Genomic DNA, 22,552 nt, shown 5'->3' with positions numbered 1-22,552 from the left:
AGCCCAGCTATTATGCGACAGTAAAACCTTATACATGGAAAAACATACTAAGATATAAAATCCAATAGCCTACTGTAATTTTACTATAAGAAAACAAAAACAAAAAACTTCAAAATTGAGTTTGAATTAGTCTGCCTTATAGGCTAGCCTACAGAAGAAATATATGCTTATTTTGTATTTCAGTGTAAAATATTGTTAATGCTACCATAAGTAAAAAAGATTAAATTTATGGGGCGTTTCCAGAATTTCCTATGCAAACCATTTTTTTTAAGTTGCATTTTCTATTTAGTAAATGTCGGTCGCATTATTTTACTGTCACGTTTGTCACTTTGAAGATTTTTGCCCAGTTTTATTGGAACGATATTTTAAGGTTAGCATGCTTGCTCAACATTCTTTTACTTGATAGCCTAACTCAACATTCTAGTAAGGTCGATTTGTAACATTCCAATTGCAATGCAAAAATATCTTTCCTTGTAGAACGTTATTTTTGAACTAGCCTATTCATAATTACAAATAATAATAAATTTAGAAACGTATTTGACTCGTTTTTAATTCATGAATTAACCTTATTATTCAATATATTTTAAAACAAAAACTATTTTACGAAACTATTAGTAGACCATTTTTGACCCATAACGCCGACATTCTTTTTACCGATTCTCGCCCAGTTCTCTCTCTTTGTTTCATGTGAGGAGGGCGCTCCAAAATACACTCAAATACAAAAAAACACGTCTTCGAACAGGCGAACAGATACACGCTCACATACACACGCATACACTCAAACACACACACACCCCTCGGGAGAGGCGCTCGCTTGTGCAGTGTAGTGATGGGAAGTCCGGTTCTTTTCCGCGAACCGGTCAACATTCTAGGAAGGTCGATTTGTAACATTCCAATTGCAATGCAAAAATATCTTTCCTTGTAGAACGTTATTTTTGAACTAGCCTATTCATAATTACAAATAATAATAAATTTAGAAACGTATTTGACTCGTTTTTAATTCATGAATTAACCTTATTATTCAATATATCTTAAAACAAAAACTATTTTACGAAACTATTAGTAGACCATTTTTGACCCATAACGCCGACATTCTTTTTACCGATTCTCGCCCAGTTCTCTCTCTTTGTTTCATGTGAGGAGGGCTCTCCAAAATACACTCAAATACAAAAAACACGTCTTCAAACAGGCGAACAGATACACGCTCACATACACACGCATACACTCAAACACACACGCACCCCTCGGGAGAGGCGCTCGCTTGTGCAGTAGGCTACTAACGGAGCGCTAGTTCGTTAAGTGGGTTGGTGGCACAAAGAAGCGGGTGACTGCTCATTGTTCATCTCCTCAAATCATAAAAGAGAGATGTCTGGGACGGGCTACCAAGGAAAGAAGAACATCCCGCATTTGACGGTAAGACACCGGCTGCAAGGCGACCCTTCGGCTCCCGGTGAATCCTGCGCATGGGGGAAACGAGAAGGGATTAAATTCTTAGCGAGCCAACAAAGCAGAGGCCGCTTAGAAGAGCACTGAAATCAGCCAACGGAAAGGTTAACATTACTGCTACAATGTGGCCCAGCCAGGCACACATCCCTGCCGTGCATGAAGCGACGAACGCTCCGTTTGCATTTACAATAGATGCACAATGAATCGTGCATAAATCTACAGCAGCTTTGTTGGGTGCGTTTCATTTGACAAATGGCGAGTGCATATGCAGCGGACTAGACGCAACAGGGTCTGTCGCCAAGAGCAGAAATCTGGAATAAACAGACACTTGTTTTTTAAATGCCAGTGCACACATTAAAACAGTTAAGAACATAGGAATATGAGCCCTATGTGTTGTATTTTTGCCTGTAGTTATGAGTAATGGATTAGAATGATCCTAATCCTATAGACTAAAGCAATCATTGCGATCTGTGCCTAGTTGACATCTAGGAATAGCGCATATATTGAGGTTTTTGCTTTGAATACGAAGTCTGAATCAGTTAAGGAAAACGCCATGGTATGTGCCTTCCTGACAACTGGGTGATGCGAGGTTACCATGGCAACCTAACATGTTAACACATTACCACATTTGCTCTTCTCTGTTCATAGAACCCCACCCATTCACAGAGTGTGAGGCTGAAACTGTGCAGAAGGCTCTTTTATCAGTGGTTGTAAGAGAACTTCACTGAATTGCAAATATAGCAGGTAAAATAAGGTTTAAACTGCTGCTGGAATCACTCATTCTCTTGCTCGCTCTCTGTGTTTCTTTTCCTCTCTTCTTCAGAGCGAGCGGCTGCTGATTAAAGGTGGAAGAGTGGTCAATGATGATCAGTCGCTATATGCTGACGTTTATGTTGAAGATGGAATTATTAAGTAAGACACCATGCACAAGCAAATGCACACTTTTACAAAGCACAATGCAATTTTTCTGTAGCAATTGCGTATCATTGTTGTAAATATGAATGATGCATGCATGAAAACTATGCACCAATCAAGTCACATTCAAAAAAAAAATTGCTTTATGCAGCATCTTAAAAAATATGTATTAATTCATAGTTTTACTGGAATGTTATTTGGTCCCACTTTATATTAAGTGGCCTTAACTACATCAAAATTAAGTACATATTGTGTTCATATTGTATTGCAAAACACTTTTGCTGCTATTGAGGTGAGATACGGGTAAAATTAGGGACAGGTTTGGTGGTATGGGTTAAATAAATTGTAATTACAGAAATTAATTACAGATGTAGTTACATGCAGGTATTCCAAAGAATGTAAAATGTCCAGTTTGCTTAATGTTAACGTTATTTCAAAACAGTTAATTCAAATTTAGAAATCTATTTGAAATAATTGTCTACTGTTTGCTGACATTTACTTTGAAGAAGGATTTATGCTCATGCACAAGCAAATATTATTAATATGAATTATATGATTTTCATGTATAAAGGCCCATTCATACTGGTGCGTGAACACTTATGAGGTAGATTATGCAGATTTGTTTTTCTTTCTGTTCTGTTGTGTAAATGTTCTGTTAACAAAACTGTGGCTGTCAATAGAAAGAAATAATGATTAATTGCATTATATTGCATAGCATGTTAAATTTGGCATCATATGAAGTTCTCCTGTGGCATCAGGCCATTAAAACCTTTTTATAACTTTTTTGTTTCAATTGCACACCTGTAATTTGGTCTGTCATGTAATATAGTGCATGTGTAGTACGTAATGTGTTTGTGTAGTATGTAATGTGTTTGTAATGTATTCGTTTCCCATCTCGCCTTCAGACAGGTTGGGGAGAACCTGATTGTGCCGGGGGGCGTGAAGGTGATTGAGGCTAATGGGTGTAAGGTGATTCCTGGAGGTATTGATGTGAACACCTGCCTGCATAAGCCTTACTTGGGCACTCCACCTGTGGATGACTTCTACCAAGGCACCAAAGCTGCTCTGGCAGGAGGAACCACCATGATCAGTAAGTCTGCATGAATTGTTTATCTGGCATTTAAAAAAAAAAAAAAATTTGAAAGTTTTTCTTAAAAAAAAAAGGACTAAAATGACATTTGATCTCAGGATTGTGGCAAAAGTTCAAGTATGTTGAATATTTAGGATGCAGTGCCAAATGTTCTGAGCAACTTCCTGGACTAGGACTCACTTGCATCTCCCGGTGAGAGCAAAGCAGTGTCCCAAATATGTCTGTTGTTGCTTGCTACAAGGACATGCCCTCGGTCGTGCATGTCAGCTATAGCCAGTCAGATTTTGCTTTCTCTAGCAGTCTGAGCCAAGAGTTTTTTTTTATGGTTACAATAGCCAATTTTCTTTAAACAATGTATTAGAACTATTAGCTGTTGTGTGTGACACAAAGAAAGAAAAGAGTCTTTGTGCATAATAAAAAAGTCTTCAAGGAGCATCAATAGAGTAATTTAGGACTAAAGCAGCAAAGTAAGAGCATCTTCAACAGAAAATAATAGGAACTATTTAATAGAATCTTCAAAAGTCAACCAAAACATAAAATCTCAAACACATTTTGAGCAGAATCCATCATTTTCTGTTTCAGTTGACCATGTGACTCCACAGCCTGGTGACAGTCTTTTGGAGGCCTTTGAGAAGTGGCAGGAAGCGGCTGATAAAAAGTCCTGCTGTGATTATTCACTTCATGTGGATATCCCTCATTGGCATGAAGGTGTGAAGGAGGAACTCGATCAGCTGGTACAGGAAAAAGGTGAACACATATTTAAAGATGTGACAGTATTTGCAAAGCTAAAAGTATTTTGTGCTTTTAAAGCCACATATCATGATCATACTGATGTTTCAGAGCCACCTGTTGTCAATTTGGCCAATGTGCCAAATGCTGATGATTGTTTATTCACAACCGTTCAAATGTTTGGGGTTAGTCAATAAAAAAAAAGAACTTTTATTCACTAAGGACACATTAAATTGATCAAAAGTAATAGTAAAGACATTTATCTTTGTAATGTTACAATTTTTTTTATTTCAAATAAATGTTCCTTTGCACTTTCTATTCATCAAGGATCCTGAAAAAATGTATGATGGGTTTCAAAAACTATTAAGCAGATCAACGGTTTTCAACATTGATAATAATAAGAAATATGTATTGAGCAGCAAATCAGCATATTAGAATAATTTCTGAAGGATCATGTGACACTGAAGACTAGAGTAATGGCTGCTGAAAAAAAAACAAGCTTTACCATCAGAGGAATAAATTGCATTTTAAAATGTACTAAAATAGAAAACAGTTTTAAATTGCAATAATATTTCACAATATTACAGTTTTACTGTTTTTTTATCAAACAAATCCAGCCTTGGTGAGCATAAGAGAATTCTTTCAAAAAAATTAAACCATGTTACACACTCAAAATTTTGAACGGTACTGTATTTTTTTCTGAAATGCATGTTAATGTTCTCTTCTTTTGGCAGGAATCAACTCTTTCCAAGTGTACATGGCTTACAAAGGGTTATTTCAAATGCCTGACTCTCAGGTTAGGTATCTATGCTTCCATCTATAGAACATCCTGTACTGTGATATAATAAAATAACTAATTTGATCTCTCTTTCTTTCTCTCGTCTAGTTGTATGAAGCATTCTCATTCCTTAAGGAGCTGGGGGCAGTGGTGCTGGTGCACGCAGAGAATGGAGACCTAATAGCACAGGTACCTGTTGTCTAATGAGCAAATGCCATACAGAATTCAAACACACTCTTCTGCCACTTACTGTTTTTTCAATATTTGTGTTAAAGGAACAAAGCAAAATCTTGGGAATGGGCATCACTGGTCCGGAGGGCCACCCACTGAGCCGACCAGAGGAGGTGGGATCAATAAATTGGCAAACTGTTTAGAAGTTTAACTGAGTAACTGTTTATCCAGTCAGTTTCAGCAGAGTGAAGTGTCTTGATGTAATTGGATGTCTGTTTCACAGCTGGAGGCGGAGGCTGTTTTCCGCGCTATCACCCTTGGCAACCGAGTCAACTGCCCTGTCTACATCACCAAAGTGATGAGTAAAAGTGCAGCTGATATTGTGACCAATGCACGGAAGAAAGGTGACTGCATATTGTGAAATATTGTTGCATGCTGAATTCACAATTTAATATTCTTGAAAGAAGTCTCTCACCCAGGCTGCATTTATTTGATCAAAAATACAGTAATTTTAAATTGTATTACAATATTTTCTATTTTAATATATTTTAAAATGTAATATATTAAAAAGCTGAATTTTCAGCAGCTTTTTCTCAGTCTTCAGTGTCACGTGATCCTTCAGAAATCATTCTAAATTGCTGATTTGCTGCTCAAGAAGCATTTCTTATTATTATCACTGTTGAAGACAGTTGTACTGCTCAATATGTTTGTGGTTTTAAATATTTCAGAATTTATTTGAAAGAATTTTTGTAACAATAATAAGACTTTACTGTCACATTTGGTCAATTAATGCATCCTTGCAGAATAAAAGTATTAATTTCTTCCAAAAAAAAAATCTTATTGACACCAAACTATAGTGTAGTAGCATAAATGGTAGGTGTACTTAAAAAAAGGTATTTATTGCAATGTCTAGCACAACTGGTTAATTTAAACATACTTGAATATGCCAGTCCTAACATTTATGGACTTGTTCTCTTTATTTCCCTGGCTTTAGGCTCTGTTGTTTTTGGTGAGCCAATCACAGCCAGCTTAGCAACAGATGGATCTCACTATTGGAGCAAAAACTGGGCGAAAGCAGCAGCCTATGTGACCTCTCCACCCCTCAGCCCTGACCCGACAACACCTGACCACCTTCACTCTCTACTGGCCTGGTAAATAATTTTGAATTATTTTGACATTTTTAGACATCTGTGACATTTGCACAGTTAGTATAGATGCAGTGTAATACTGGAGTCCTATGCCAAGTGGCATTATCTACCAATTTTTTATCTACTCTCTCCATTATTTTGGCTCTTTGCTACACCTAGACCGCAGACACACCTTTTCCTGGCCCCATTTCTAAAAATAGATCAGGCTTTCATCTCCTGTTGCCATGGTTACAACACTCTCCTCCTCCCTCCCCACCACACACACACACACACATACACATAACTTGCAGGCTGCTAGACTATGAGAGAGATCTCATTATGTTGACATCCACATCCACACATACTTTCACATGCATGCACACACACACACACACTCACAGGCACAGAGATTCACACTCACACACACACTGTCACATAGAGGCAGACCGACACAGCTGGAGAGAGGACATTTATTTTTAGCATAGATACATTAGTCGGGTCCAAAGGATGAGAGGAAATTCTAGAAAAGATCAAAGATTATTTTTTAAGTATTAAACATTATGTGTAGGATGCAAAGACCAACGTTAGTTATATTGTGTAGATGTGTGGTGTTGCATTTTGGGATTTCAAAACATATCACCCCCGTCTGGGTCATTTTTTCATAATTTCATCATGTGCATGTTTTGTCCACATAACAGTCACACATATCCATAAGCATTATGGATGCGTACATCCTTTTGTATTGCAAATATTTAACTGAAGCTGACAATTGCAGTTGGGCCTGATTTTATGGTTAGTCCACATGAATAAACCATTTCAGTGATACAGAAAAGACAGCAATTTACCTGATGCTGGTTGCTCAATAAGCAAATCTAGTGTAGGTTTAGTGGAAATGTCTTTAATAGTTAATGCTCAGTCGACTATCTCTTATAGTAGCTAAGCTGGTTGGTCAAAAGATAGAAGAGAAATTTGAGGACATGACCAATTAAAATAGCAAAGAGCTGTCATATACTGTACATCCCTCAGGTCATTGAAGTGTAATATCTATAGAGCTTGCAATTAATTTAAAATTGAGCAGTAAGCTTTTCATTTTTTTTTTAATTAATACGTTTATTCAGCAAGGATTCATTAAAAGTGTCAGTTTATGTTACGAATGTTTCTGTTGAAAATGAATGCTGTTTATCTATTCATCAAAGAATCCTGAAAAAAAAAATGTATCGCTGTTTTTACAAAAATATGAAGCGGCACAACTGTTTTCAACACTGATAATAAGAAATGTTTCTTAAGGAACCAAATCATCATATTAGAATGATTTCTGAAGGACTGGAGTAATTTAAAAAATAAAATCAGCTTTGTAATCACAGGAATAAATTACATTTTAAATATATTAAAATAACAAATAATTATTTTTAATTGTAATAATATTTCACAATATTAAGTTTTTTAGTGTTGAATATATAAATGAATGCAGCCTTGGTGAGCATAAGAGAAAGAGACATTAAAACATCTTACCGACCCCAGACTTTTGAACAGTAGTGTACAATTCTTATGTAACCTCTTAATAAAAATATGGTCGCAAAGAACATCACAACTAGCTCTAGAGGGTGGATCATGTTCTTTTTGGAGCTGCTACCCCTGTAATTACATTTCTCTTAATCTTTCTTCAGTGGTGATCTGCAGGTCGTGGGTAGTGGACATTGTGCTTACAGCACCTTTCAAAAGGCCATAGGGAAGGACAACTTTACCCTTATACCCGAGGGAACCAATGGAGTGGAGGAGAGAATGGGTTTTGTTTGGGACAAAGCTGTGGTCGGTGCATCTGCATATATGTTTATATGGATTGAGGTGCAGGTTGCATTTATCAGTCACCACTTAATTTGTTCCCTACAGGCTATGGGGAAGATGGATGAAAACCAGTTTGTCGCAGTTACAAGCACTAATGCAGCCAAAATCTTCAACCTGTACCCCCGTAAGGGTCGGATAGCAGTAGGTTCAGATGCTGACATTGTTATCTGGGACCCCGACAAGATCAAGACCATCACAACTAAAGCACAGCAGTCGGTGAGGACTGAAAATCTCTGCAAGATGCTGGAATATTGAATGATACTCTGGATGGCTTTTATTCAGTTATACGTACATTTAATACTGCATGGTATATACCTGTAACAGGATGTTGAATTGTTCCACTCTAATACTTTTTTTTTTTTCTGTTTCTAGGCTCTGGAGTACAATATTTTTGAGGGGATGGAGTGTCGTGGTGGTCCAGTGTATGTGGTCAGTCAGGGTAGGATTGTGTTTGAGGAAGGGAAGCTTCAGGTTCAGCAGGGGACTGGACGTTTCATCTCTCGCAAACCCTTCCCTGACATTGCCTACCAGCGCATTAAGTACCGCAACAAGGTATGACTCTTCTTTGATTAATTCACTGACCTTCACTCAGTCTCAGGTAGTTTTGTTGTATATATAAAACTATTGGTATATACAGAGTACAGTACCATTCAAAATTTTGTGTTCAGTATGATTTTTAATGTTTTTAAAAGAATACTCTTATGCTCAGCAAGGCTGCATTTATCAGTACAGTAAAGTAAAAGCAGTAGTATTGTAAATTTATTGTTAAAGGGGTCATATGATGCGATTTCAAGTTTTCCTTTCTCTTTGGAGTGTTACAAGCTGATTGTGCATAGATAAGATCCCTGAAGTTGCAAAGACTAAAGTCTCAAAGCCAAAGAGATATTCTTTATCAAAGTTAAGACTCTGCCACGCCCCCCTAAAACGGCTCATTCTAACACGCCCCCACATATCTACCACACTATATGGAAATAAGGAGGGGGCTTTGTAGAAAACGAAGCGTTTGAGAGAGGCGGGGCATAGAGGACCTACAATAATGTACAGCATTTGAAAAATAATGTGTTTTTTGAACATTAAAGCATGTCAACATATTCTGTTACACCAAATACACAAAATAATGATCTTTAAAAAAGCATCATATGACCCCTTTAACTAAAATAGCTGTTTTATATTTTAATATATTTTTTCATTTAATTTATTCCTTGTGTCACATGATCCTTCAGAAATCATTCTAAGATGACAATTTGATGCTCAATAAACATTTCTTATCAGTGTTGAGAACTGTTGTACTGCTTAATGTTTTTGTGGCAATAGTGATACTTTTGTCAGTGTGTTTGATGAATAGAAAGTTCAAAAGAACAGCATTTATTTGAAATAGAAATCACTTTATAAAGGTCTTTACTGGCAATTTAATGCCTCCTTGCTGAATAAAAGTAATAATTTCTATTAAAAAAAACTTACTGACACGAAGCTTTTTAACAATAGTGTAGTAACATAAAGGTTCAGTATTTTCCAAGCATACATTTAATAACGTGGTAATAATAATGATTGCTAGATGTGTTATTTGTTTTATAGTGCAAATACAAAGACTGGTAGAAATTAGTGTATTATCAAACTTTTAGGTTCATGTCTCAGTTTCTATTAGTAACACCAAACCTGTCGTTTACTGTTGTGTGGAAGGTGATGAGCAAGCAGGGAGTTTCTCGTGGGATGTATGATGGTCCAGTATATGATATCCCAGCAACACCCAAATATATAACCCCAGCACCCTCTGCCAAGACCTCACCCACTACGCACCAGCCTCCACCAATCAGAAACTTGCATCAGTCTAACTTCAGCCTATCAGGTGAGGAGATTACCTTTTCTAATGAATATATTCCCCAGTATCCTCGATTCCTTTGAATAATGTATCAATTTATCAGTATTTTACAGCAATTGTATAATTTTTATGATTATTTCAATAATATTAGGGGCTCAAATAGACGACAACATTCCTCGGCGCTCTGGCCACCGCATTGTAGCACCCCCTGGTGGTCGTTCCAACATAACCAGCCTTGGTTGAGCACTTCTGCAGCTCCCATGTGACTTTGAGAGAGCGTGTGTGTATGTATGTGTCTGTGTGTGTGTGTGTGTGTGTGTGTGAGTATTATTACAGTTCTATCTGTTGACAAATAATCAGTATTCTCCTCTCACAGGGCCATGCTATAAAATATATTTGTGCAACGCATGCATGTCAAAATATCACTGTACCTTACCTGTGCAGTAAATGTCCACTCTACAGTCAATATTACTGTGTGCATTGTACACAATAGTCTCTCTGCTAAGACATACCTAGACAAATACCAATAGATAGCTAGACAATCACTAGAAAATACTTTATATCCGTAACAAATTTCAGAAAAAGTAGCATTTAAACAATGCTAATATAACTACTCACATTTATTAAAGTTATGAGTTATGAAAACCCTCGTTCTGCTGATGTGACCCCAGTGTTTGTGAAAATGGCCTGCTTTAAAGCCCAAATGGTGCTGCTCCTACTGGACAACTTACAGAACTAAAGATGACTAGATAAAAGTGCTAGAATGCAGGTCTGAGATCAGTTTTGGCATAGATGTACCACTAATAAGTACATTCTAAAGCTGAGTGACGATCTGCTCTTACAAGCACTTTTAACTTTCATGTTCTCTGTGCACTGAAATGTTTTTAATTCTGTGTTATCAGTCTATTTGTGGTAAAGAATGGTGATGGATTGCATGATCTCACTTTTAGATGTTGGTATTATTGACATCTGACCTTTTGATTCTTACACTCTTTATACTTTGAAGGATCATTTTTATCAGTTATCTTATCACATTTGAATTGTTTTACAAGAAAAATTTGTTATATCACTTTTTATTTTCATTTTACCTGTAGTGAAAAAGGCTGCATGCCATTTTAGCTCCTCCAAGCTCTTGGTTGTGTATATTTTGCTTATTGCAAAATTAGATGTTGACTAGAGAAGGTATTCACATTACCTCATATCACAAATGCAAAATCAAAGAATGCAACTATATGCAACCCGTGAGATTGTTTTTATCTGCAGTACTCTCATCTGCGATGCAAATGATCACATCTGGAAGAGCAAGTCACACATGCATTCAAAAAGCTGAAAATGCTTTCATTTCATCTGCCTGGTTTTTCTTCTGTTGTGAGATTTCTACAGTATTGCTCCACATCCAAGTGGCTCTAGCCTAGTCACTGTGTACGCTCAAAGTCTTAATACCGAACTTCCACTGAATAAATGGTGATCGCTCTTGTTTTGGACCAATACAAGGCCAGTGCCAAGCCTGCTGTATTGTTTTCCATACCCCATTTTGATTTTGTATTGCCTATGGTATATATAGTGTTTATGACCAATGCCATTTTAGTTTTTGTTGGCTGATATCCACTAATGCACTCATTGACTGTTGATAATGACAGTTTGCTATGGTGAAATTAAATTCATAAATAGATGTTGTTGAAGCTGCTGTGTGTTTCCCTTGTGTGAAATTGCCTTTTTCTGAATTAACCAAATCTGATATTAAATGAACAACAACAAAAAAAAACTGGGGTTTAATAATTAATTTCAGTGTCACAATATAAAGCATTTTTTGATAGTCAGTTTCTGTAGACATACAAAAATCTTGCCAACAAATAAATACTGAACATTTCCACCAATATTGTCCAGGAAAAAAAACAAACAAACATCCAATTCATGTAATGCAATATGCAACTCTACCACCTGCAAAAACAACGCTCGCTTGCATGGAGACAGTCAGAGCAAAAGTCACACATTTGAGAAAAAAACAATGAAAAAAAAAGAGAAAGCCTAAAGACAAGCAAGTGAGATTTTTAATGGAAGTACAGAAGATAAGCATACACTACTCCTGCAAAGGAAAAAAAAAAAAGGATGGATATAAAGGAACCTGAATGCAGTGACAAGATCATTCTGTAGTCCTCTGTTAGTCAGCTGGTAAAGGGACTTTTTCAGTTCCTTCCCAAAAACAGGGACAGATAGAAAGACTAACTAACTGTCATCTGTCTGTCTGTTCTAAGTGAAGTTTTCACTTCATCTGTAGCATTATATGTTCACCACTAGATGTTCTTAGTACTAGTTTTCTGGGATAGTTCACCCAAAAATGAAAGTTTTGTCATCATTTACTCACCCTCTGGTTTTTCCAAACCTTTATGAATTTCTTTCTTCTGCTGAACACAAAAGTAGATCATCTGAAGAATGTTAACTAAACAGTTGCCGGTAATGACTTCCATAGTACGGAAAACAATGGCTACCAGCAATAATTACCAACATTCTCCAAAATATCTTCTTTTGTGTTAAAAAAAAAAGTAAGAAATTCATACAGATTTGGAAAAACCAGAGGATGAGTAAATAATGACAAAATTTAGGGGTGAACTATCCCTTTTAACTATTATTCTTCAGTTCGTTAATTTTATTAGATATTATATTCCTCAGCTCTCTGTTTCATAATAAACGGTTTCTTAGATGTTTATTCTTTAATATCTAATACAACATTGGTTATCTCCGTTATCCGTTAGCAATTTTATTTGTAGGCTTACATTATATTGGTGCTTCAGATATTGGTATTAGTATGAAAAACCTTATCAGTCCGTCACTAAAATATTCATTTTGTTTTTGGATGAAAATATTCATACAGAAAAAGTCCATATAATTAATGTGATTTCAAAAATAGTGGTTTATGTTACATAACATGGTTTCAAATAGAAAATTCTGCAAAGAATGGTAAGTAGCCTATACTATTCAAGTTAATTCATTGTGTCCCCTTTTAAGTTTAAATTCCCCAGGTAGATTCAGTCATGTTTAATTTGGTCACAAATTCGCCACGTGGAACATCAGAAAGCTTGGATATGTGTGATCACCGCTTCATACATCGCTATGCTATTGACAATAGACTTTTTTCTATGCAAAATTTCACTGAAATATCTCTAATGTGACCGCACCTTAAAGGGGTGCACTGTTGGTCATTACATTAAAGAAACAGTTCACCCAAAAATTTAAATGTATTCACCTTCAGGTCATCCGAGATTTAAATGTGTTTGTTTCTTCATCAGAACAGATTTGAAATTTAGCATTACATTAAGAAATTTAGCACTACATCACTTGCTCACCAATGGATCTTCTGCAGTGAATGGGTGCCGTCAGAATGAGAGTCCAAACAGCTGATAAAAACATCACAGTAATCCACACGACACAAATTCATTAATTAATGTCATGAAGAGAAAATCTGTGTGTTTGTAAGAAACAAATCCATCATTAAGGCATTTTCATTTTAAACTGTCTTGCCAAAATACCAGTCCATAATCTATAACACTTGAAAGAGTCCACCAACATATTTGTTTAGAACTGTTTTATCTGTTTTCACTTGAACACAGTGCTTGATCTGCACATTTCTCTCCTGATTCAGACAAAATGATTTTTTTTTAGTGGAGACAGTAATGAATAGAGGACTCATATTTTATCAGGAAGCAACGGTTTGAAATTAAAAATGTCTTATGGCTTTGTTTTATAGGTTTTTGCTTCAAAAGACAGACTGCGAGTCCTGTGGGTTACTTATGGATTATTGTGATGTTTTTATCAACTTTTTGAACTCTCATTCTGACGGCACCCATTCACTTCTGAAGATCCATTGGTGAGCAAGTGATGTAGCCTAATGCTACATTTCTCCAAATCTGTTCAGTGAAGAAACAAATTGATGTGATTTTCAGCAAATTTTTATTTTTGGGTGAACTTTTGCTTTAACTTCCACTAACGTTTGACAACCAAAAAAATTTATTTATTTATTTATTAGCCTATATATTGTAATTAATTGACATTAATGCATTTTTCACTATGGAGATGGACTAAGCGTCCAAATACGTTTTTGTGACACTGTAGGCTATCTATTGGGTAAAATGGGCAAAAGAGGGCGTTCTACACCAGTATGAATGTGACCTGCAGAGGAACCTGACACGAGACACTTCGGATTGTCGTTCAGTCATGTGAACATTTCAGCGAGGGTCTTAAGAAACAATGAGGTCAACCGTAAGATCCGGTCAAAACGCTGAAGTAGATGGGATTGCTTTGGTGGGGAGTATGCGGTGTCCGCCACACGGAATATATTTTGGTGTGTTTTTGGTTATTTTGTGACACTTAAAGAGACATGTACAACTTCACATCCCTGAGCGCTCACGGAGAGCCAGCGGGTCGCATTTTTCTAGGTTTCGCGCTTTCTCTCCTCGTGCTGTGGACGTTATTGGGGAATTTCACGGTTTGCGCTGCGGTTTTGCGCTTCCGTCACCTGAGAGGAAAAGTTACCAATATCTTCATCGTGTCTCTGGCGATGTCCGACCTGCTGGTGGCGGTTCTCGTGATGCCGTGGAAAGCGGCCACGGAGGTGACAGGACACTGGGCGTTTGGCTCTTTCTGCCAGTGCTGGGTGGCTTTTGACATTATGTGCTCCACCGCTTCTATCCTGAACCTGTGCGTAATCAGCTTGGATCGATACTGGGCAATTTCAAACCCGTTTCAATACGAGAGGAAGATGAACCGTAGAGTCGCCCTCGTTATGGTCAGCGTAACTTGGATCGTATCGGTGGCTATATCATTCGTGCCCGTTCTGCTGAACTGGCACCGGGCAGACCTGGGAACGGTCACCACAAGCAACTGGACCACCAAGGAAATGTGTGACTCGAGTCTGAGCAGAACCTATGCCATTTCATCCTCTCTAATAAGTTTTTACATTCCTGTAGCAGTGATGCTGGTCACATACACGCGCATCTACCGCATTGCTCAGGTTCAAATCAAGAACATCTCTTCGTTGGAGCGCGCAGCTCAGCGCGCACAGAACTGCCGAGCAGGTGCGCACACCTGTCCTCTCCAACACCGCGCGATAAGAGAAACCAAGCTCTTTAAAACTCTCTCCGTGATTATGGGGGTGTTTGTGTGCTGCTGGTTTCCGTTCTTCGTCCTGAACTGTGCGGTTCCTTTCTGCCACAAGCCAAATTGTGTCAGCGAAGCAACTTTTAACGTGTTCGTGTGGTTCGGCTGGTGCAATTCATCTCTCAATCCGATCATATATGCTTTCAACTCTGATTTCAGAGATGCTTTTGCTCGACTTCTGTGCTGCCATGGCCTGTGCACCAAAACACCTCTTGATATTCAGTGCAAGGATCTGGTGTCCACTAATAATCAGGGCGGCTCTGTTAACACTATGGACGTCGGTTATGTCAGTTTGGAGAAGGTGGACAACGAAATGCAACGTCCATTGGTGGAGATACATATGTTTGGAGATGAGAGTGAGGTTCAGCATACTAACTCTGAAGATGTGTGTCAGAGTAAATGACTTTTTTGTTAGGCTTAGGTGTAGGGGAGACAGGGCTAGTTTTCACAATTAATAATTCTCAGGTTTTATTTTTGAAAGTCAATTTCTGTATAGGCACATACCTTAACGTTTTGCCTCCAAAAAGCTTTAATAATGTCCAGGAAACAGGTTACAGTTCCATCGATACACATTGATTTTATCGGTGCATGTTGTCACATTGGGAACCTGCTGTTTATTGGCCGATTTGAGGGAACGTCTTAGTTTAAATTGGTCAGGTAAAAATGCCATTTTCAATCTCAAAGTAAGAATGCCATTTTTAACATATATTTCTTTTTAAAGCGATTTTTAACAGTAAAGCAATCCATCCAAAATGTATGTAACAGGCTACAAAATAATCAAAGCATTAGTTTAACCTAAGAGGTAACACACATTAAATTAAACTGATTGAAATAACATTTCATAAAACACATAGGACAAATTGGTCCAACCTACTTTTGAATGTAATCCAGCAACATTAAATGAAGAACTTAAAGGGATATTCACCCAAAAATGAAAATTCTGTGATTATCTATTTATCCTCATGTCTACAAACCTGTGTGAACGTTCTTCCGTGGAAGATGACATTTTGAGTTTATCAACTGCTTGGTGAACAAAATTATCTAAAATATCATCTTTTGTGTTCTACACATAAAGTCATACAGGAACTAGAAATTTTTTGGGTGAACTATCCCTTTAACATTTATTCATCAGTGTTTTTGCCATGGTTAAAAGAGAATAAGTGAAAGAGGTTGTTTGTTCCTTGTGTGCTATAGTGAATTTACACCAGATTAACCTCTTGAAATAAATTTTGCACCAAACTTACATTTATGTAAAATACATATGTTTTTGAAAATACAGTTTTCATTTAAAATTTTCTCCACAGTATATTTCACCTTTGGCATAATATATCCCAGTTTGAGTTTATTGTGTTCACTTTTTACCCACAATCTATAGTTTGGAGGATAATACATATATAAATATCCTAAATTCTGAACATTTTGAACTAGGTGTCTGGAACCAATTGGATTTGACACCAAAACCTTCAACTTCCTTAGCTATAATCCTTGTGACAACTTCCTATGTCTCCTCATAGCCTAATCTTTTGTTTACTTCTTTGTATACATTTGAAGATGACCACTAAAGTCAGGTTATCACGGCCACAAAAAGAGGTCTGAGGTTTTAATAGACCGGATGCCAAAGAGCTTGACGAGTCCTAGTATCGTTTTCCATTAGGCACGAGTGCACATGACTACTTCCTCTCATAAATAATTAGTTGGCTGCAATCTCCTCTCAAGGAATGTTACATTTCAGTGTGCAAGGGCTTTGGGACTATGGATTTATGTATGGCATGCTGATGATGCTTTGAAAGTGCATAGGGTTGTACATGTTGATGCTTGTCACCTTTATCAGGGTCTGTTAGTTGAAGAACATGGTATTTTTAACAGTGCATAACAATCAGGTATATTCTCTTCATTAGGTTGATCATCTTGACTTTGTTAAATTAGGTTGGATGTCTTCGCCTTCTCTGAAACTGTACAGTACTACTCATTATTCTTCTTTAATATGTTCGATTAAATTATTAATTGCAAGCACCAAATTGTAAGCACCAAAATTCATTTCACACAGGTTTTCCTGTAAAAGTTGCACACAGCAGCATTTCCTGAGCTTTGGGAGTCTTTTAAGGACACATTGGGCTAGAGTGTATTCACGACAGGCATGTTACATATGTAATTAATTCACAATGAGAGGCTTCAGTTGGCTCACAGCAATGAATAAAAGATGGGAAGGCAATCCCTAATCCCTTAATAACCTTATACAAACAAACAAAAAAAAAGTATTTTGACAATTGCATTTTTTTGTTGATTTTAAATGACAAGTGCTGAACTACTATAATATTTATAAGCTGTTGCAAACTGGTGTAAATATGTTTGTGAGTTAAATCACTGCTCAGATTTGTCGCTGAATGAAAAGGTGTTTATGGCCCTTTTTGATGGTCCTTGTGGCTAAAATTACATCACCGTCCTTGATGTCTTCATTCTTGAATCACACCCAGCCCCTGAGGCTTGCTTTCATTTTGGAATCCACAGGGATGTTTGTCTATTGAAATTGTTAAAAAAGAGCCATGATAGAGCTGCTAAGAACAAGTACGTGCCTCTTTTTACCTAAACTCATCTTAATCTTAATTTCTTAAAGCGGCTTGGGAGTCTGATGGGAAGATGTGCCAGTAGGTGTAACATTTAAAATCCTTATTTGAGTTACTTTAAATCCCATATTCACAGAGGCCCCAAAATATTTGGACTCTTAAGTCACACTTAAAATGTATAAATGTCATTGCAATATGGTGGGTGACCATATATGTCCTGTTTTTCCCAGATATGTCATGACCAGGAATTCTAAATTGTTTAAAATGTCTGGGTTTTGGCTTTGTCGTGCTCTCATTATACATTCATTCATGCTCTCATCACAGTCCCCTACATTATGTATGCATACTGCTTTGACTGTTCTTTGTACGTCCCACCTTCTCACACACCACAATCTTAGTTTATTTGAAAAAAAAAAAAAAAACTTCTAAATCACACAATTTTAGAATTTAAAAATGTTGCATATTTTTAAATATGTTTTATATAATAAAACAACAGACAGACTAATCAAAATTAAGACAAAAAGTATTTGGACGCTTTCTGGTTATCAAACGCTAATGAATCATGTACATAGTTAATGTGATGGGCAACACCTGTGGTTTCTCTGCTAAGACACCTGTGCACTTGAGGAGAATTGACTTCAAATATCATTTAAATCACTCTGGGACAGGTTAAGGTAATTGCAAAAATGGCTCAGAAAAGTGATTAGTTATGAGAAAAGCTTTAGCATTATTTGTTTGAAGATGTCACTTGATTTTGTAAGTAAGTGTGGCTTAAGTATCCAAATATTTCTTGGGGCCATTGCATATGCTTACTTAATGAAGAAGAAAGAGTATCTCTCTGTCCGTGTGCTTGGTCATCAAACACTCACAGTAATGCTAGCCTGCACGGAGTTTCCTGTAACTGGTCAAAGAGGTTAATGTGCACACATAGTGTTAGAAGATCAGTCACTGAGGGACGAAACACAAACAACACAGGAATGAATGAAGTGTGTGCTATTTATTTTTAAGTATTAAACATTATAATTGAACTGAAGTAAGAGTAATAGTAATCAATCATATAATCAGTTAAGATGGAGGCTTGTAAATAAATAATTTGTATTAGTTTTACCTAAAAGAAGAGTTGAGAATCACAAAAATATTGCTTAATTATAGTTTAATCAAAATTGATTGTCTGTTTGCACTAATTAAAAATGTGTCACCAGTGTGTAACATTTTAAATTTTGTTATTTTTGTTTTTATATTTATACAAAAAGGCTAATTTTCAAGGCAAGAGAGTGTGGGGGGAAAAACTAGTTAAATATTTTCTAATTAGTCAGTTAGAATGTGTGTGAGCGTGAGAAATTTGCACATTTCATTACTGTTTATGTAAAACACACATACACATATCCTAAATTGTATAAGATATTTGTTGAAATAAAACTATTGCTGAAAATTTGATCTGAAACTGTTAATGGTATCATGCCATTTACGTTTTCATTATTAAATTATATGAAATTATTATTATTACCTGACTTTAATGTATGCCTATATATATTTTTCCAGGAAGATCATTGTTTTAGGAATCTGTACATCAGGATTAACATGGCACAGGCCTAATGACAGGTTAAAGAATCACACGAATTAATTATATCGATCACTCCAAGAACTGAATATAAGAGAACTATTGCTTAGAGACATCTAGTGGCTGATGTGCGCTATAAAGCTATATTACACTATTTGCGTAAACATTTAGCAGGTGTTTATATGAGATATATGCATATGTAATGACTTTTTATTCAATAACTTTGTACTTGGACCAAGGTTCCAGAGCGACCCTAATTTGATTAACAGTTCAGTTCAGTTCATTTGTTCTGTCACTGACATTCTGTTACACTGTGGAAGCTTCTGTCACGAAAACAAATTCCTCGTATGTGAAAACATACCTGGCAATAAAGCTCATTCTGATTCTGATTCTGATTCTGATTAATAGTAATAATTCATACATAATTGTTTTATCAGTTATCTGAAGTTATCTGAACTGTCTGATTAAATGATTACACGTGTATACTGCAAATAAACTAATTCCAAGTATTTAAGCAAAAGCAAAAATGCTTTATAAGATCATAAGAAACATAATTTCCGCCAACTGTGTCCAAACAGTGTGTGTGTGTGAGACTTTTAATTTGTACACCCCATAAACCGGAACTGATGTCCTCAAGTCTGCAAGAACATCCTACAGAGACTGAAGGAAGTGTGGATTGCTCCGTAAACATCATTCAATACGTTTGTTTTCTATATTCGTATGTGCGTTTGTGTTTTCCCCACCAAAATATCCGTGCGCTCTTTCGGGGTTGGTGGGTTTTAATCTGACCGTGTCTTTGACTTCTGGAGCGCATTGTAGAGCCCAGAGGAGAAGATGTCTGCAGAGGAGGCGGATAAAACCACCACCACTGATGCGAGTGCAGGAGACGAGGAGGAGGAATGGCTGTACGGGGGTCAGTGAGCGCCAAATCTGACCTGCACTCCTGTACTTTGTTATTTTTAACGGCTAGGCGAAAAGTGGTTATTAATATACAACACCATATATTGGCGTGATTAATGTAGGGGCCTTTGTACTGCAGTGTTTTGAGACAAGTTACCTGTCACGTCACTAGATATTTAAACTTCAAGTCCGTGGTTTAATTCACATTTCTCTTTACGAGGGAATAGATATAGAATTTCAGAATTGTTTAGGTTCTGTTCGAGATTCTGTTATTCTTGAGAAAATCGTTCCGAGGTTAGCTGATAGATACCATTCAGTATTGTGCATTTCGAATCTGTTCAAGATTCGTTCTGTTGCTACTTTACGAGATTCTACTTTGATTCACATTGAGACCCGATTCTTCGCTGCTTGAATTGAATTTGTCAAAGATTGTCTTTGAGAATTCTGTTTGAATCTATACGATTTTGTGATCACTGTTTTGAGAAAATGGTAGAATCTTTTCACGCATTCTTGTGGTTTCTTTTTTGTTTATATTAGCTACTTTGAGATATAATTAAAGAAATGATTTCACTTTCTGAGGGGACTGAAAGAGAATTCAAACCTCGGATAGATTCTCATGTAGAATGATTTTGAGATTATTTTCAAGAATACTTTTCAAAATCTGTTCATGGTTCTGTAAGGTAAATATTTATATTTATATTATGAGCTGCTCCTCTTAACATACTTACCAATAGAAATTGGGTACCTTGTGCTCATCATCATTTTGTTGCTAATGCATTGTTTTTTTTTTTTTTTATAGATGAAGGTGAAAGTAAAGAAACTGAAGAAGAGGAGACCAAACTGACAGCAGCCATCAGGTGAGAAATGACATGTTTACTGTTAGTGATGTAGTGGCTTTTCAATTTATTAGATGCCACGGACCCCCAAATATCAATGTCAAAATATTATTTTGAAAATATTTAGTTTCTATTAAGCTAGGTATACATTTTTTTTCTACTCACTATAGTACTGTACTGTTAGATGCACTGTTTTTCTCTAAACATTTCCACAGACCCTTTAGGACTCCCTTGCTGGCCCCCTGGGGGGGGGAGGGTCACTGGTGTATACAAGTGGTCTGAATTTTTAGAAGATGTGAAGCGATTAATGATATTAAAAATTGCAGAATGATCACACACTGCTTTGTTACTTCCAGGTGTTTTCACTGAATAATATTTTGATTATATGAGATGGGCTTTTAGAAATTCAACATTCATTGCAGGAACACGTCATGCTGTTTTTTTAACAGCATATCCTGTAAAACATATGCCAATACTAAGATTTGCCTTTTTAAGTTGACTAAGGGGTTCGTCTGCATTTGTTTTCATCATTCTTCTCATGCTGATCCATCTATGTCTGCAGTGCGACCTCTGCTCCTCCTGTAACCGAGGAGGTCACCGCGACCACAAACAACACCACTACCACCATCACCACCACTACTGGAAATGGTGTGGCCAGTCAGGTAACAAATAAACTACTGTTAGCTGCTTCATTCACTTTTGATGGATTTGATTTAAATTATGTTTGCTGTTGTGCTGAAATATATATTTAAAGGGGTCGTATGATGATATCAAATTTTCCTTTGTCTTTGGAGTTGTTACAAGCTGGTTGTGAATATATAAGATCAGTAAAGTTGCAAAGACTAAAGTCTCAAACCCAAAGAGATGTTCTTTATAGAAGTTAAGACCCGTCCACGACCTCCTAAAACGCCTCGTTTAAACACGCCCCCACATGTCTACGTCACTGTGTGGGAAGATTTGCATAACACCGCCCAAATGTTCACGCAAAGAAAGAAGGCGCAACTTTTATTCTCGCTGTAGTATTGTTTCCAAATATGGTAAGGGGTGTAACATTTCGTCACAAGCTTGAGGTATTCGGCCAATCACAACGCACTGGATAGCTGGCCAATCAGAGCACACCCCCCTTTTTAACAGCTTAAACACATTGCATTACACCAAATACCCAAAATAATGTTATTTTTAGCAACGTCATGACCCTTTAACATCAGCTTCAATACATGAACATATATCAATATTACACCTGTACATTACACTGCAATGTGTGTCAGTTTTGTGTAGCAAAAGCTGCAGATACGTACATTTATTGAGTTTTTAATGGCTTGGTTGGGTTGTGTTTTTCTATGCTAAAAATTGGCAAATTTGAGATCAAGTTACACATCTGTAACATTTATGTTGATTAATTATGGTTAATTATTACTAGTGCTGTCAAACGATTAATCGCATCCAAACTGAAAGTTTTTGTTTACATAATATATGTGTGTGTACTGTGTATATTTATTATGTATATATAAATACACACACATACAGTATGTATTTTGAAAATATTTACATGTATATATTTATATTCATATAATTTATATTATATATATATGTATATAAAGATTTTTTTTTTTTCTG

General features: G+C 36.5%; 3 protein-coding genes across 12 annotated transcripts in view; all 3 read left to right on the top strand.

Annotated features, from left to right (window-relative positions):
* LOC107742497 (dihydropyrimidinase-related protein 1-like) overlaps positions 1 to 10,615 on the top strand; it is a 14,062-nt gene extending 3,447 nt beyond the window's left edge. Inside the window, exons 1-14 of one of the 3 annotated variants that reach the window (XM_016555477.1) lie at positions 1,221 to 1,413; positions 2,270 to 2,358; positions 3,267 to 3,451; positions 4,034 to 4,198; positions 4,915 to 4,976; positions 5,067 to 5,147; positions 5,234 to 5,302; positions 5,413 to 5,533; positions 6,124 to 6,280; positions 7,924 to 8,065; positions 8,147 to 8,317; positions 8,474 to 8,653; positions 9,782 to 9,947; positions 10,072 to 10,615. In XM_016555477.1, the coding sequence (XP_016410963.1) occupies positions 1,366 to 1,413; positions 2,270 to 2,358; positions 3,267 to 3,451; positions 4,034 to 4,198; positions 4,915 to 4,976; positions 5,067 to 5,147; positions 5,234 to 5,302; positions 5,413 to 5,533; positions 6,124 to 6,280; positions 7,924 to 8,065; positions 8,147 to 8,317; positions 8,474 to 8,653; positions 9,782 to 9,947; positions 10,072 to 10,163 (1,728 nt within the window). In that variant the 5' untranslated portion in view covers positions 1,221 to 1,365 and the 3' untranslated portion in view covers positions 10,164 to 10,615. The other 2 variants (XM_016555475.1, XM_016555474.1) reach the window with 2 other exon arrangements.
* Positions 10,616 to 14,295: 3,680 nt separating this feature from the next.
* On the top strand, positions 14,296 to 15,498 carry LOC107742499 (D(1) dopamine receptor-like). Its single transcript, XM_016555487.1, has one exon. The coding sequence runs from the start codon at positions 14,296 to 14,298 to the stop codon at positions 15,475 to 15,477; it is 1,182 nt and encodes a 393-aa protein (XP_016410973.1). The 3' UTR covers positions 15,478 to 15,498.
* Positions 15,499 to 18,233: 2,735 nt separating this feature from the next.
* Positions 18,234 to 22,552, top strand: part of LOC107742498 (pre-mRNA 3'-end-processing factor FIP1) — a 13,107-nt gene continuing 8,788 nt past the window's right edge. For 3 of the 8 annotated variants that reach the window (XM_016555479.1, XM_016555480.1, XM_016555478.1), the window contains exons 1-4: positions 19,823 to 19,921; positions 20,019 to 20,112; positions 20,899 to 20,956; positions 21,498 to 21,597. In XM_016555479.1, the coding sequence (XP_016410965.1) occupies positions 19,826 to 19,921; positions 20,019 to 20,112; positions 20,899 to 20,956; positions 21,498 to 21,597 (348 nt within the window). In that variant the 5' untranslated portion in view covers positions 19,823 to 19,825. Of the gene's footprint in view, positions 18,313 to 19,819; positions 19,922 to 20,008; positions 20,113 to 20,898; positions 20,957 to 21,497; positions 21,598 to 22,552 lie in introns of those variants that run through there. The other 5 variants (XM_016555485.1, XM_016555484.1, XM_016555483.1 and 2 more) reach the window with 5 other exon arrangements.

This window comes from Sinocyclocheilus rhinocerous, unplaced genomic scaffold, assembly GCF_001515625.1.
Source record: "Sinocyclocheilus rhinocerous isolate Xijiao unplaced genomic scaffold, SAMN03320098_v1.1 scaffold496, whole genome shotgun sequence".
Classification (NCBI taxonomy): domain Eukaryota; kingdom Metazoa; phylum Chordata; class Actinopteri; order Cypriniformes; family Cyprinidae; genus Sinocyclocheilus; species Sinocyclocheilus rhinocerous.
The sequence above is the reverse complement of the archived record's forward strand: the minus strand, read 5'-3'. Positions and strand labels throughout refer to the sequence as shown.